The sequence below is a fragment of the Egretta garzetta genome, unplaced genomic scaffold (genome assembly GCF_000687185.1).
Source record: "Egretta garzetta isolate BGI_Z169 unplaced genomic scaffold, ASM68718v1 scaffold202, whole genome shotgun sequence".
NCBI classification, from domain to species: Eukaryota; Metazoa; Chordata; class Aves; order Pelecaniformes; family Ardeidae; genus Egretta; species Egretta garzetta.
The window spans coordinates 1,560,428-1,573,687 of record NW_009258891.1 but is presented as its reverse complement, the minus strand read 5'-3'; the positions used below and the strand labels follow the sequence as shown (position 1 = coordinate 1,573,687).

The 13,260-nt window shown below is 56.4% G+C and overlaps 1 protein-coding gene across 1 annotated transcript in view; it reads left to right on the top strand.

The window, feature by feature from the left end:
• Nucleotides 1-13,260, top strand: part of LOC104122032 (voltage-dependent L-type calcium channel subunit alpha-1S) — a 48,866-nt gene that overhangs the window by 11,455 nt on the left and 24,151 nt on the right. The window contains 13 exon segments of the mRNA XM_009634105.2: nt 2,652-2,791; nt 3,270-3,403; nt 3,971-4,123; nt 4,409-4,614; nt 5,143-5,246; nt 7,014-7,162; nt 8,898-8,979; nt 9,510-9,670; nt 10,432-10,657; nt 11,234-11,441; nt 11,764-11,884; nt 12,320-12,434; nt 12,560-12,653. Coding sequence (XP_009632400.1) covers nt 2,652-2,791; nt 3,270-3,403; nt 3,971-4,123; nt 4,409-4,614; nt 5,143-5,246; nt 7,014-7,162; nt 8,898-8,979; nt 9,510-9,670; nt 10,432-10,657; nt 11,234-11,441; nt 11,764-11,884; nt 12,320-12,434; nt 12,560-12,653 — 1,893 coding nt within the window.

The window sequence follows — 13,260 nt, the reverse complement described above, 5'->3', positions numbered from 1 at the left end:
GTTCCTCAGCTGCTAGAAACTGGCCAGGGCATCAATGAAGTCAGCAGAGTTGTGCCTGTACACGGCGCGTGCCTGGCGTCAGGGTCTGCCGTGTCATAGCACAGGTATGGGCTCGGGGTGGCCACTTGGGTCACGAGCGCAGTCTGACCCGCGACATGGGCAGCAGCAGAGCTGGGGGAAGTGCATGTCCGATTCCTTCTCAAATCAGCCCTGGCACATGAAGTGGGGTCTGCACCAGCTGCAGCACATGTGGTGCTTGACCTGGTATAAAGTCTGCCAGGACAAAACACCCCTTAGCTTCTTTCTGCTGGTATCCAAAGGCAGCAGTAGGTTTGCCCTGGCTCAGGACGTTGCTTTGTGGCCACATGAGCTTCATTGCCAGTATGTGTCCTGCAGCTCCACCTACCACTTGGAGAATCCAGAGAGTGTTTGCCATGACCCACTGAAAGGCTGCCCCACCTCAGCCCGATGGCAAAGATGCTTGTGAGGTGTCTTCATGGTCAGGGGCCTGGCTCCTCTTGCTCTGCTAACGTCAGCACTTGCCCACAGTTTACAGCCAGATAAGCTGGGGGAACTGCAGGAGAGATGATGGGGGATCCCTCCAGCCAGCACTGATAGATCAGTGCATAGAACCTTCATACTGGCCGTGCCAAGACTTTTCCATGCACTAGAGGGGCTACACCAGCAGGACAGATCAGGATGGGATCTGTGTATGTGTGGCTGGGTCTGCAAAGCACAATAGTGAGCTGCTGCAAGGTCATGTGCAATTACTGCCTCTCCCAGGATGGAGGGAGCACAGCCAGGTCGCAGGGGGCTGCCTGCTGCCTCTCCCTCGGCCCAGGTTTGAAACTTGCTGCTCACTGACTGTACGTGGTGGGCAAACACCGTTAGAGCTGGCCAAAGCACCATTCGTCTGGTCTGGGCTTTTCAAAGGGGCATCCAAGGAATAGCACGTCACCTTTTGATTCTGGGCAAGGGGTTTTCAGAGGGGGATCCCTGCTAGTCAGAGACCCTGGAGCCTGACTCTGTCCTGCTGGATGAAGCAGGGCAAAGAATTGGCTTTTGCAGTCCTGGGGCTCCAGGTTGGATCCTGACACTCGCCAGGCTGGGCCTTGGCAGCCTCAGGATGCTGTAGCTCGCAGTGGGCTCCCCCATTTCTCCTCCATTTGCAGCAGGGGAGATGCCCCCCCACACCACTGGCTGCTGGTGCAGCTCTGCAGTCCCTCCATACCTGAAATGATCCTCGCGATAGTTGTGTTTGCATGTCTGGGATTGCAAGGACAGGCTTTCAGGGACAGACTAGGGGGGATCTGTCACTGGTAACGGGGGAAAGCGAGTGGCATTGAGTTGCCTTAGCTAAAACCTTGAAGGCAGAGCCCTGATAACACCAATAATCGCAGTGCTCAGGTCTCTGCTCTTACCATTGCTGCCCTCAGATCCGACAAGGAATGGGCACTTGTATTGGTGACAGTCATACAGGGACACTTGGCATGGCCACTGCTTTTGGACATGGTAACTGAGCAAGCAATGCTTCTGTCTGAGCCCTGGCCCTGGTTTCTTCACTGGACGGCATTTTCCGTCTGGCGAGCCAGCAGGACCCTGGGAGGAAGGTGTGCTCGCAACACTGCAGCCTTCCCCAGCAGAGACCTGCTCCCAGTTTGGTGTCAGAGAGACGCTTCTGCCTTTCTGGGTGCAATTCCTTGCAGAGCCCAAGCGGGGATGTTCCTTGCCCTTCGTGGGGTGCAGATGGAGGAGAGGGGCCATGGAAAACCAGAAATATAAATACCCCCATCCATCTGGCTGCTTCGGAAGGATTTTAATCCCAGTCTGGAAAGGGCCGTGCAGCAGTGAGGGCAGTGACCACGGTGATGGGCAGAACCAGGTGGGCCCGGGTGCTCTTGGCCGTTCCCTGGGGAAGGATGAGCTATTCTGGGCCCTGCGGCTGCGGGGCTGCGCTGAGCGCCCGTAGGGGGGTGCTGGGCCCCACGGGGAGGGGGCACGGTGCCGCTGCCCCGCAGGCCCCCAGGCCAGTCCCTAGCAGCTCGCTCTGCCAGGCAGGCGTCTGGCACCAGGCAGGAGGCCTTGAGCCCAAGGCCTTGCTTCCCTGGGAGCCCTGGGCACAAGGGAAGCCCCAGTGCGGCTGGCTTGTGCCGTGGTGACTCTGTGGTGTCTCCAGGACCTAGCAAGCCCTCAGCCAGGGAGGATGAGGAGAAGACATCAGTGCTGCCTGTGGGAGGAAGGCTGTGGGAGAACGGGAGGGTGAGGCAGTCGGGAGGAGAACCAGAGATGTACAGTGCCCTGGGCCAGGCACCTTTGGGTGCTGGGTTGGGAAGCGGTGGCTCTGCTGGCTGGCGTAGGTTGTAAGCACAGGTACTCATAGCCCAGGGACATGGTCCTGGTGGCGTGCCATTGAGGGGGTGCAGGGGATCATGCTGCAGGCCAGAGCGGCAATGTGGCAGCTCAGCATGCCACCCCGTCCTGCCCAGGGTAGCCGCAGTGCTGCCTGGTGCCTGCGGGAGATCGCAGATGGGTTGGCAGCAGGGGCTGATCCAGAGACGCGCGGGGGGCAGCTGTGCATGGTGGTGATGCCAGGGGAGGTGACAGTCTGCTCTAACGGAACATCCTCTCCTGCTTGATTTTCCAATCCCCAGGAGAAGATCGAATACGCCTTCCTGATCTTCTTTGCCATTGAGGCGATGCTCAAGATAATTGCCTATGGGTTTCTTTTCCACACGGATGCCTACCTCCGAAATGGCTGGAATGTGCTTGACTTCTCCATCGTGTCCCTAGGGTAATGCAAGGAGGGAAAACTGCTGGTGCTCAGCTTGTGCCAGGGCCCGGTCCATAGCCCATCAGCTACATTGATTTTTCTAGTGACTGCAGAGGGTTTGGGGGCAGCTCGTAGGCTCAGTTCATGGCCTTCTCCCATGGGCCCCTTTTTCATGCCCTGACATCCCCTGGGATCCTCTCTAACTCCTGTTTCTACCTGTCTGACTCCCTAATGCCTCTCAGATCTCCTTGCCCTGGAGAATGGGAAAGGGTCCACTGGGCACCAGGGGGTGGGAGAGCCCGTTGGACTTAGCCAAGAGCTGTTCCCTGGGTTGGGCTGAGCATGGCTGGCAGAGTCCTGTCCCCCGCTTTCCTGCCTGCAGAGCGCTGACTCCTTAGCACAGATTTCTTGGTCTCCGTCCTCATGCCTTTCTCTTTCTCCCTATCCTTCCTTCTGCTTCTCCCCCTTTCTTCCCTGCTCTGTGCCCCGGCTCTTTCAGGCTTATCACCATGACCCTGGAGCAGGTCAATGCGAAGCAGGGAGGGACTTCAGGGGGAAAAGGCGGCTTCGACGTGAAGGCCCTGCGAGCATTTCGTGTGCTGAGACCCCTGCGCCTGGTGTCCGGAGTGCCGAGTGGGTGCTGGGTGCCCTGCCAGCATGAAGGGCTGGCAGGACGGTTGAACCCCTGTGCCTGGCCGGGGCGGGGGGCCATGGGGAAGGTTTCTTGTTGCTGCTGGGTCAAGCCCAGCCACAAGGTGGGTGTGGAGGAGCCACAGGTTTTTGCTCATCCCTACAGCTTGCAGTTGTCAGCACTGGGGATCTGCACTCCCTCCATGGCTCAGTGTCAGCACCTTTGGGTGGCCAGTGTGAAAGGGGCCAGGACCTCGCTCTAGTTTCTCAGGGCAGGGATCTCCTTCTCCCATAACTTGTGTGAATACAGCCAGGATGAGAGCAACAGAACAAATGGAGGGGCATGAAGCAGCCTCTGGCACTGCCTGGTGCCTGGCTCTGCTAGGGTCTTCCACACACTCGCATAGTGGGTTTCTTGTTTCAGAGATTCAGTCCCAGCCCATATGAGCCCCTCTTCCCTTGGCACAGGGCATTTCAGAGGCTGCTTGTTGGAGGGGCTGACAGGACAGCAAGGTGCACCCAAAGCTGTTCAGGAAGTGGTTGACCTCCTCTCCCTTCTCTTTTGTGCAGGCCTTCAGGTCGTCCTGAACTCCATCATCAAAGCCATGGTGCCACTGCTCCACATTGCCCTCCTGGTCCTCTTCATGATCATCATCTATGCCATCGTCGGGCAAGAGCTCTTCAAGGGCAAGATGCACAAGACCTGCTACTACCTTGGGACAGGTGGGGCTGTGGCAAGGGGCCGATAGGCAGAGGTGTCTCTGTGTGGCTGCTGTGGGGACCACAGAGGTGCTGTAGGTCGCAGAAAGTCTGGTCTTGCCAGTGTCAGACCTGGGAGTGTGGTAGGACGGAAGGATGTTTGCTATAGCACATGGTTTGGTGATGGTACGTGATGTGAGGAGGTGGTGAAAAGGGCCCCTTTTGGAAAGCTTCTGCAGAGGCTGGGGGGTGCTGGGACCTGCTCTATGTGGCCTGATCTTCTGCTGACACCATGGCTTTCCCCCTCAGATGTGATTGCCACAGTGGCATCGGAGAAGCCAGCCCCATGCACCAATTCTGGCCATGGGCGACACTGCACCATCAATGGCACTGAGTGCCGAAGCGGCTGGCCGGGGCCCAATGATGGCATCACTCACTTCGATAACTTTGGCTTTGCCATGCTGACTGTCTATCAGTGCATCACCATGGAGGGCTGGACTGAAGTCCTCTACTGGGTAGGCTCCAGCAGCTTGCGCTTGGTGCCCAGCTTGGAGGAGGTCACTGCTGGTCCCGCCTCGGAGAGGGGAATTCCCTCCCGGACACAGGACCCCGTAGTGGGGCTAGGTCTCTCTGCCAGTGAAAGGCATCCTGCCCCCACCAAGCTTCATCCCATAGCGCACCAGGCATCTCTTCTGCATCTCTGCAGGCACAGCCCGAGCTGTCCTTGCTCTCCAAGCAGATGGAAGGGTGAAGGAGTGCGGGCCAAGCACGGCAGTGGCTGCCTGGTGGATGCTTCAGCAAAGCCCCATGTTTTGCAGTCCTTGGAAGACTGTCTTGCTAAGGCTGGGGCACAGGGCTGATGTTTTTATCTGCTCCCAAAATGCTTGGGTCTAGGCTTCACCTCCACTAAAACCAGATGCAGAGTCATAAGGAGTCAGGGTTCAGAGTCAGGTTTATCTGCTACCACCCCAAACATGCACTTTAGGGGAGACAGGCAGCAGAGAGTGTGGTCAGGATGCTTCATCTGCTTCTCTCCTTGCCAGGTAAATGATGCCATTGGGAACGAATGGCCCTGGATCTACTTTGTCAGCCTTATCTTGCTTGGCTCCTTCTTTGTTCTCAACCTGGTGCTGGGGGTGCTCAGCGGGTAAGTGCCGGTCCTTTCTCTTTGCCAGCAGATCAGTGAGCATGATTAAAGTGTGGACATTGGCTGTTTTTAACAATGCAAGAAGAAAGCCTGGAAAAATGTCTGTTCCTTTTCCTCTCCTCTTCTTCTCCCCATTTTTTGCATGCTCAGGAACCCTGAGCCCTAAGTTGCTTTTTGTGTTAGTGTCCGTGACTGCCTGAGGCTTTAGCTCAACACCTAACACAGAAATCTTCTCCCTGTAGCACAAGCAGCTGTCAGCAAACGCAGCCCCGGAGCACGTTAGGTGTTCGTAGTGCGGTCTGCCAGCACGCGCAGCCAAAGCAGCGGAGCAGGGAGCTCGGAGCAGCCGTCCTTGCCCACGGCTGTGGGTCGAGGCACTTGTGGGTACCTACAGTGCTGCCGTCCTCCTGGGAGCACACACAATTTTCCTTATGGCCAACCTAAGGAAAACAACTTTGATATGAATGCAAGGGATCCAAGAGAATTACTGTTCGTCTAATTAATGCTTCAACAGTCTCATCCAAATACAACGACGAGTGATCGTCAGTCTGTTACGGTGATCAGAACACTTCTGTGCCAAATGGCTCCATTAGTGCTAATTCCCATTTTTAGTACAGTTAAAGCTGCTATGCACAAAATATCTCTGGTGCAACACTCAACCTACTGCGCATCACTGTGGTGAGGTGCCAGCATCCCGATTTGTTGCTGGGAAGTCTGTGTTGCCCTGAGGATGGTGGGGGGGAGGCTTTTCTCCTCAGTTCTGTGTAGGCTTAGGGTATTTTTTATATATTTCAATCCTGTGTGTGCAAGCGGATCGCACTCATCATCTCTATTAGTTGACAGGGTTAGTTAGACCCTAATTACTTGGATTTGTTAGCCCTCTTCTAGGGCAAGAACCACACAACTGCACAAGGTTAAAAAAAATTGGGTGTTAACATAACTAAAACAAGGTCAAAACCACAAGACAGAGCACAGGCAGCTGCCCCTTGTGTGGAGTCGGCTCTGTCAGCAGGAGGAGCGGAACGGTAGTCCCGTGATCCTACAGTGAGCTGCAGGCACAGCAAAAGTTTCTGCAAAATTTTTGCAAATACAGCTAAAATATGCTTGAGGTCAGGAAAATCCAGGCAAGGCCTGACAAGTCCTGAGGCTTAGCATGTCTCGGTATTGCTATAATGTCTGAGACCTATTGCTAACACACGGCAACAGCAGACTGGCTGGGCAGCAGATCCACCGTCCTGCCAGAGAGCAGGAGAGAAAAGAGATTCATTTAAAAAGAAAGAGAAGGTGGGCCCCTCTGCACTGGCAGACCTCTCTTTTCCATGTTACCATGAAAACAGTGTCCTGTCTGCTTGCCATATGATGAGCTCACCTTCCCCACAGGGAGAGCTTGGGGCAGCTTTCTGCCCTGTGGATGGGTGAGACCCACTTGCTCCCTTCCTTAGCGGGGACAGAGAACTTCCACAGCCTTCAGCTTCTAGCGTTAGGTGGCCTGTCCAACCACAGCATCCTGCAGCAAGGAGCTGCCAAAGAGCAGCTGGTGGTGGGGAAGAAACCCTGCCTGCCATCAGGCATCTGGTGATGGTCCCCCATGATCTTGCATCATGGGACAGGGCCAGGAAAGAGGAAAGTCACTACAACAGCCTAGTGGTGGCACTAGCTGGTATGGTATTTCAGGCTTTTGTCTTTCTACAAGGCCTGGCCTGGCACAGAGCTGTGGTGCCTGACCTCCATGCCCCAAGTCTCACTCTGCTGCTTGCCTTGTCCCAGCGAGTTCACCAAAGAGCGTGAGAAGGCCAAGTCCCGAGGCACGTTTCAGAAGCTGCGGGAGAAGCAGCAGCTGGAGGAGGACCTAAAGGGCTACATGGACTGGATCACCCACGCAGAAGTCATGGACAGTGACCGGGCCAGAGGAGAAGGTACCAGCTCTGCCTTAGCTTGAGGATTGGGTTCCTAACACTGAGCGTCCTAGAGAGGCAGGGTGGAGACCTGTGGAGAAGTCACAAAGCTCACTTTGCTTGAAAACTGGTGGAACAAAATGCTTTGATTTCTGCAGAACAGTTTCCTTCCTCCTTTATTTTTCTGTTTCCTGAATCATTTTCATAGAATCATTAAATCATAGAATCCCAGGTTGGAAGGGACCTCCAGGATCATCTGGTCCAACCTTTCTGGGCAAGAGCCCAGCCTAGACAAGATGGCCCTGCACCCTGTCCACCTGAGGCTTCAAAGTGTCCAATGTGCCAGAGCCAACCCCTCCCCTGGGGAGATTATTCCAATGGGTGACTGTTCCCATGGGGAAAAATTTCCCTCTTGTGTCCAGTCAGAATGTCCCCAAGAGCAACTTGTGTCCATTCCCCCTTGTCCTCTCCATGGGACTCCTTGTGAAAAGGGAGTCTCCATCTTCCCTGTAGCTCCCCCTTAGGTACTGGGACGTGGTGATGAGATCCCCTCTGAGCCTCCTTTGCTCCAGGCTGAACAAACCCAGCTCTCCCAGCCCATCCCCATCCGGCTGAGTGAGAGGGGCTTCCCAGCCCTTGGGTCACCTTGGTGGCCCTGCTCTGGACCCCTCCAGCCTGTCCACATGTTTTTTGTACAGTGGGGACCACAACTGGGCACAGGATTCCAGGTGGGGCCTGGCCAGTGCTGAGCAGAGTGGGACGATGACTTCTTTATCCCTGGTGGTGATGCCCTTGGTGCGGCCCCCCGGCACCCTGCTGGCCTTGGCCGCAGCAGCACCCTGCTCGCTCCTATGGAGCTTGTTGGTCACCAGGACCCACAGGTCCCTTTCCATAGAGCTGCTCTCCAGCCAGGTGGATCCCAGTCTGTGCTGCACGCCCGGATTTTATTGAATCTGACCCAAAATAGCAATAACTTGGCCCTCATGCTAAATCTCCACCTCAACCACTATATTTAATATCTGCAGACTACAAGCAAACCCTAGGTGTCCTTTGGCAAAATGCACTTTAAAGGAATCCATGAGGAAAGTGTGCCCTTTTCTGTGCAGGGGCGGAGCGCAGGGTAACTGGCTTGCACACTGACAGGGGCACGAATTTCTTGCCATTGCTTGACAGTTTTGAGGGATTAGAAGTGGTTTAGGGAAGGAGGTGAACACCCAGGCATCTAGCCAAAGGCTCAGCAAGGCCTGGGGAGCTCTGCCACTGCAGCGCTGTATCTGCTCTGCCACCCTGCCTAGTGAAATACCTTTTGATGCTTCAAGCTGAGCCAATACATGTGTGCAAAGAGCCTTGGGAAATGGTGAGAAAGACAAAACGCCTCTTCCACACCTGTGGCCAGCGCTCTTGCAAACCTCCTGTTGTTCAGCATTTGCTCAGATCACAACTGACCCCAGTTTTTTCCCTGCTGGCAGGGTCTGGCGTGGGGGGAGCCTGCGGACACACTGCTGGCTGTCCAGGCCGCCGCTCTCGGTGGCTGCTGTTCTTGCTGCAGGGCGGCTGTTCCTGGTGCCTCCTACTTGGGTTGCCCCTGACGCTCCAAACATTCTGCCCAAGCTCTCACTGCTGTCTCCCCAGACAGCATTTCTTGATTTCACTTCTGATGGGGAAGCTCTTTCTGATGTGCTCCTGGGAGAGGCTCCCTCCCACAGATTCTTCCCAAGGGCTCCAGGGAAAGCCTGGGATGTCGTTCCCTCCATAGGTATGATGACGTCGGATGAAGGAGGGTCAGAGACGGAGAGCTTGTATGAAATTGAAGGCATGAACAAGTGGATTCTCTACTTGTAAGTATGCACTGGCTGAACCATCTGCTGCTCTGCATGTGGGCTTGCACAGTCTCTTGCTTGCTGTCCTGGCTGGGCCAGGCTTTCTTGTCAGATGCCGGTTTCTGGGAGAGAGCCAGGGGCTGTGTGCTCAGGAGGAGATACAAACATTGCAGACCGCAAACAGGGAATTTTGCTCTGGTGCTTGCAAAAAGCCACTTTGAGGTGAACAACCTCTTCACTTTGGGACCAGGCTCTGAGCATCCTCTCGCGGCCCATGCTGCATGTCTCGTGATTTAAGAGCTGGGCCTGTAGTGGCCAACCAGAGGTGACCGGGGGCAAAAAGGAGCCAGGAAGCGTTTGTGTGAATGAGTTGCAATGCCTGAGTGAATGCACCAAGTGCCAGGGGCAGGGTTGTGTTCCTCAGCCCTTTTCAGGGGAGGCCCTGGAGAAGGGAGCAGGGGTGTCTTTGCTCTGCAGCCTGCAGGCACAGCCCTGGACTGGGCAGGACCCGCTGGCCAGCCCTGCTGACCCTTTGGCCGTCTCTCCAGCCGTCAGTGGAGGCGTTGGAACCGAATGTTTCGTAGGAAGTGCAGGGATGTGGTGAAGTCCAAGTTCTTCTACTGGCTTGTCATCCTGCTGGTGGCACTGAACACCCTCTCCATCGCCTCTGAGCACCACTTCCAGCCAGAATGGCTGACCCGGGTGCAAGGTGAGCAAAGAGCCTGAGGGAGGGGGAGGGCCCGGGACACCCTGCTGCCCCAGAGATATGTGTGAACTTTTACTGTGCCTGTGCAGCCACGCTGGCTTGGCATAGGAGCTGTTCGACACGCGCAGACGTGCTCATGCACACAAACACAGCCTGCACACAAGTGTGTGTACACCATCCCAACTGCACCATCACACAACGGCACATTGAACATGGGCGGTGCATGCAGGTACACATGCACAGCGTATATACGTGCACATCTCAGGGACATGGGTTTGCACGGTGAACACACACAGAGGGTGTTTACATCCACTTACACCTGTACATGCATAGTACACACACAGACATTGCATGCACACACTTTGCATGCATTGCATGTACATTTGTGCATGCAGCCACACTACCTGCACCCACCCACACGCAAACACACACAGACACATGGAGTACAGCCATGCACACACGTACACAGCTCAGCCGCACGTACACACGCATGCACAGCTCAGTACACACGCACGCACTGCATGGACTCAGGTGCACAGTACAGCCACACTCTCACACATACAAGCGCACAGTTGCACGTCGCCCGTCTCCTCATCTTCCTCTCCTGTGTGCTCCCTGAAAACCAGCACTCGCTGCAGCTGCAGCTCAGGGCTTGGTGGTGGGCAGAGAAGGGAGGTGAGCAGCATCACCCTCCTTCCCTTCCTGCCGTGCCATGCCGAGATGAAGAGGTCCATGCTCTTGATGGGCTGGATCTCCCACCCCAGACAATGCCAACCGGGTGCTGCTTGCGCTCTTTGTGGCTGAGATGCTGCTGAAGATGTATGCGCTGGGCCTGCGCCAGTACTTCATGTCACTCTTCAACCGCTTCGACTGCTTCGTGGTGTGTGCGGGGATCTTGGAGACCATCCTGGTGGAGCTTGGCACCTTGTCACCCCTGGGCATCTCTGTTCTGCGTTGCATCCGCCTCCTCCGCATCTTCAAGATCACCAGGTTGGAGAGGGAGCTCTGTGGTTGCTGGGGGCTTGCGGTCCCCAGGCATCACTGCCTTGTCCCTGGGGAGGGCTGCAGCATGAGCAGAGCTGGTAGCTCCTGGATGGAGGAACAAGGCCAACCTGGGGATTTCTGTCTCTAGGACATGATCTGGGAGCAGCAAGGAGGACAGAACAGGGCTTGCTGGAAGTCTCCTGGGGTCCCTCTCTCACTCTGGGTTCTGGGGTGTTGTAAATGGGGGTGCTGTGGGCCAGGACTCCTGGCTTCTCTTTCTGGCACCAACCCACTGTGTGCTCATCCCCCTTCTCCGTCCTGCCTGCTGGTGCCCTGTGCAGGCGCCGGCGTGTCTTGCCTGCCAAGCCATGCCTGGAGCTTCATTTCCACCTCCTGGGCCCTGTCTGGAGCAGTCCCAGTGCCCAGCCTGTGAGTGGTGCTGGTTCAGAGCCCCCCCTTGCTGGGCTGCTGGCACACCCTGCTGGGCCAGGCCGTCTGTTCCCTGCGCCCACCTACCCAGTCCTGCCCACAGCCTTCCCCACTCCTTCCACTCCCGCACACTCCTGTCTCTGCTCTCCCCAGGTACTGGACATCTCTGAGCAACCTGGTGGCCTCCCTGCTCAACTCGGTCCGCTCCATTGCCTCTCTGCTCCTCCTCCTCTTCCTCTTCATCATTGTCTTTGCACTGCTGGGCATGCAGCTCTTTGGGGGCAAGTTTGACTTTGAGGACATGGAAGTGCGGCGCAGCACATTTGACAACTTCCCCCAGGCCCTCATCAGTGTCTTCCAGGTAGGGGGCTGTGGGCAGGGGGCTGGAGGACGGGGGGCTGGGAGTCTCACCTGGGCCGTGGGTCTCCTGGCAAGAGCTGGGGCTCGGGGAGGTGTGGGTTTGGGGGAGGTGATGTGGGTCTGCGACAGGAGCAGGGAAATGCAACTGCGGTCATAAGCAGTAGTGCAGGTTCAGGGCTGGAGTAGGGAGGTGGGGTTTGGCCATGGGGCTTTAGAGGCTGTGAGGGTTCGGGGCTGGAGCTGGGAGGGCAGGATCAAGCTGTGGGGTTCTGCTGTGCTCTGCTGTAGCAGCTCTTGAGTCCCTATTCCTGCTCTGCTCCCAGATCCTGACCGGAGAGGACTGGAATTCAATCATGTATGATGGGATCATGGCCTATGGGGGCCCGTCCTTTCCGGGCATGCTGGTCTGCATCTACTTCATCATCCTCTTCGTTTGTGGGAACTGTATCCTCTGCCTGCGAAGCCAGGCCCAGGGTCCCTGTACCCAGCCCCACAGCATCAGATACACAGGACCGGGAAGCAGGGGGGGCTTCCTTAAGCTTTTCAGTTCTGAACAGTGGCGAAACAAACCACAGGCAGTGGTGGTGCTGGGGTCTGCAGTCTGGAGGAAGGCACACCACGGGGCAGGTTTGGATGACCAGCAGGCACAGATTCAGCCATCGGACGGAGCTTGACAGACTGAGCTAACGCAGCGAGAGGGCAGCCAGCCCACAGCTCAGTGCTCACAAGGATGGGAGCAGGGTTAGGGACCACCAGCCAGGGTTGTCTCAAGGGCTCAACTCCAGGACGGTTTTTCAGGGCACCCTGGAGACTGTGGGCAGCTCTGGCCACATCCTCCAAATGTGAACCAAGTTGATGTCCTTAGCTCTGTCCCTCCAGACATCCTCCTCAATGTCTTCCTGGCCATCGCAGTTGATAACCTGGCCGAGGCTGAGAGCCTGACCTTAGCCCAGAAGGCCAAAGCAGAGGAGCGCAAGCGGCGGAAGATGTCCAGGTGAGTGCTGCAGTGCCCGGCAGTGGGAGCTCCCAGATCAGATGCTTTGGTGTGAGGGGACAGAACAGCAACACCCACGCCCCTGCCCAGAGTTCAGATCCTGCTCTCCCCTCCTCTCTGCTCAGAGGCTACCCAGAGAAGTCTGAAGATGAGAAGCAGATGCTGGCAAAGAAGCTTGAGCAGAAAGCAAAGGGAGAAGGGATTCCCACAACAGCCAAGGTCAGTGCTGTTAGGGCTGGGCCTTGGGGAGCTCCTGGGGAGGGACTAGGCTCCGCCTCCCACCAGCCAGAACTGACAAAGGCTTGGAGCCAACCTGGGTCTGGACTCTTCTGAGCCCGATCTGCTCCTCGCCTTAGCGTCCTCTGGTGATGGTGGCTCTCTGGGCTCAGGCAGGACATGTTGCCTGATGAAACAGGTCCACTGCTGGGGATCCTTTTCCTCTGATTCATTTCCTTGGCCACAGCCAGCTGTCGCTGGTTGAGGTGGGCTGGTGCACATCAGTGTGGAGGGGAGCAGAGTAGGTCAGCAGCATCCCAGACCTCCTTTATGTCCACACCAGCACCCCCTGTATCCAAAACCCCTCTGTTCAGCTGCACTGACTGTGCCAAGATGCCTCTTATGAGCATCTGTCCAGCAGCTCCTTCCCTATCCACTTTCCAGAGCTGCCCCATGGGAACTCACCCAGGAGTCACCCCATGTCTTTATTCCACCCCTGGTGGAATGGCCCCAGGCTCTTGCCCAGCACGCGTTCTCCTGTCCCAACCTCTCGGTATTGCTCTTTGCTCAGATTGCAGCGTCCCTGAGGTGTTTCTCCTTGTCCTGCTCC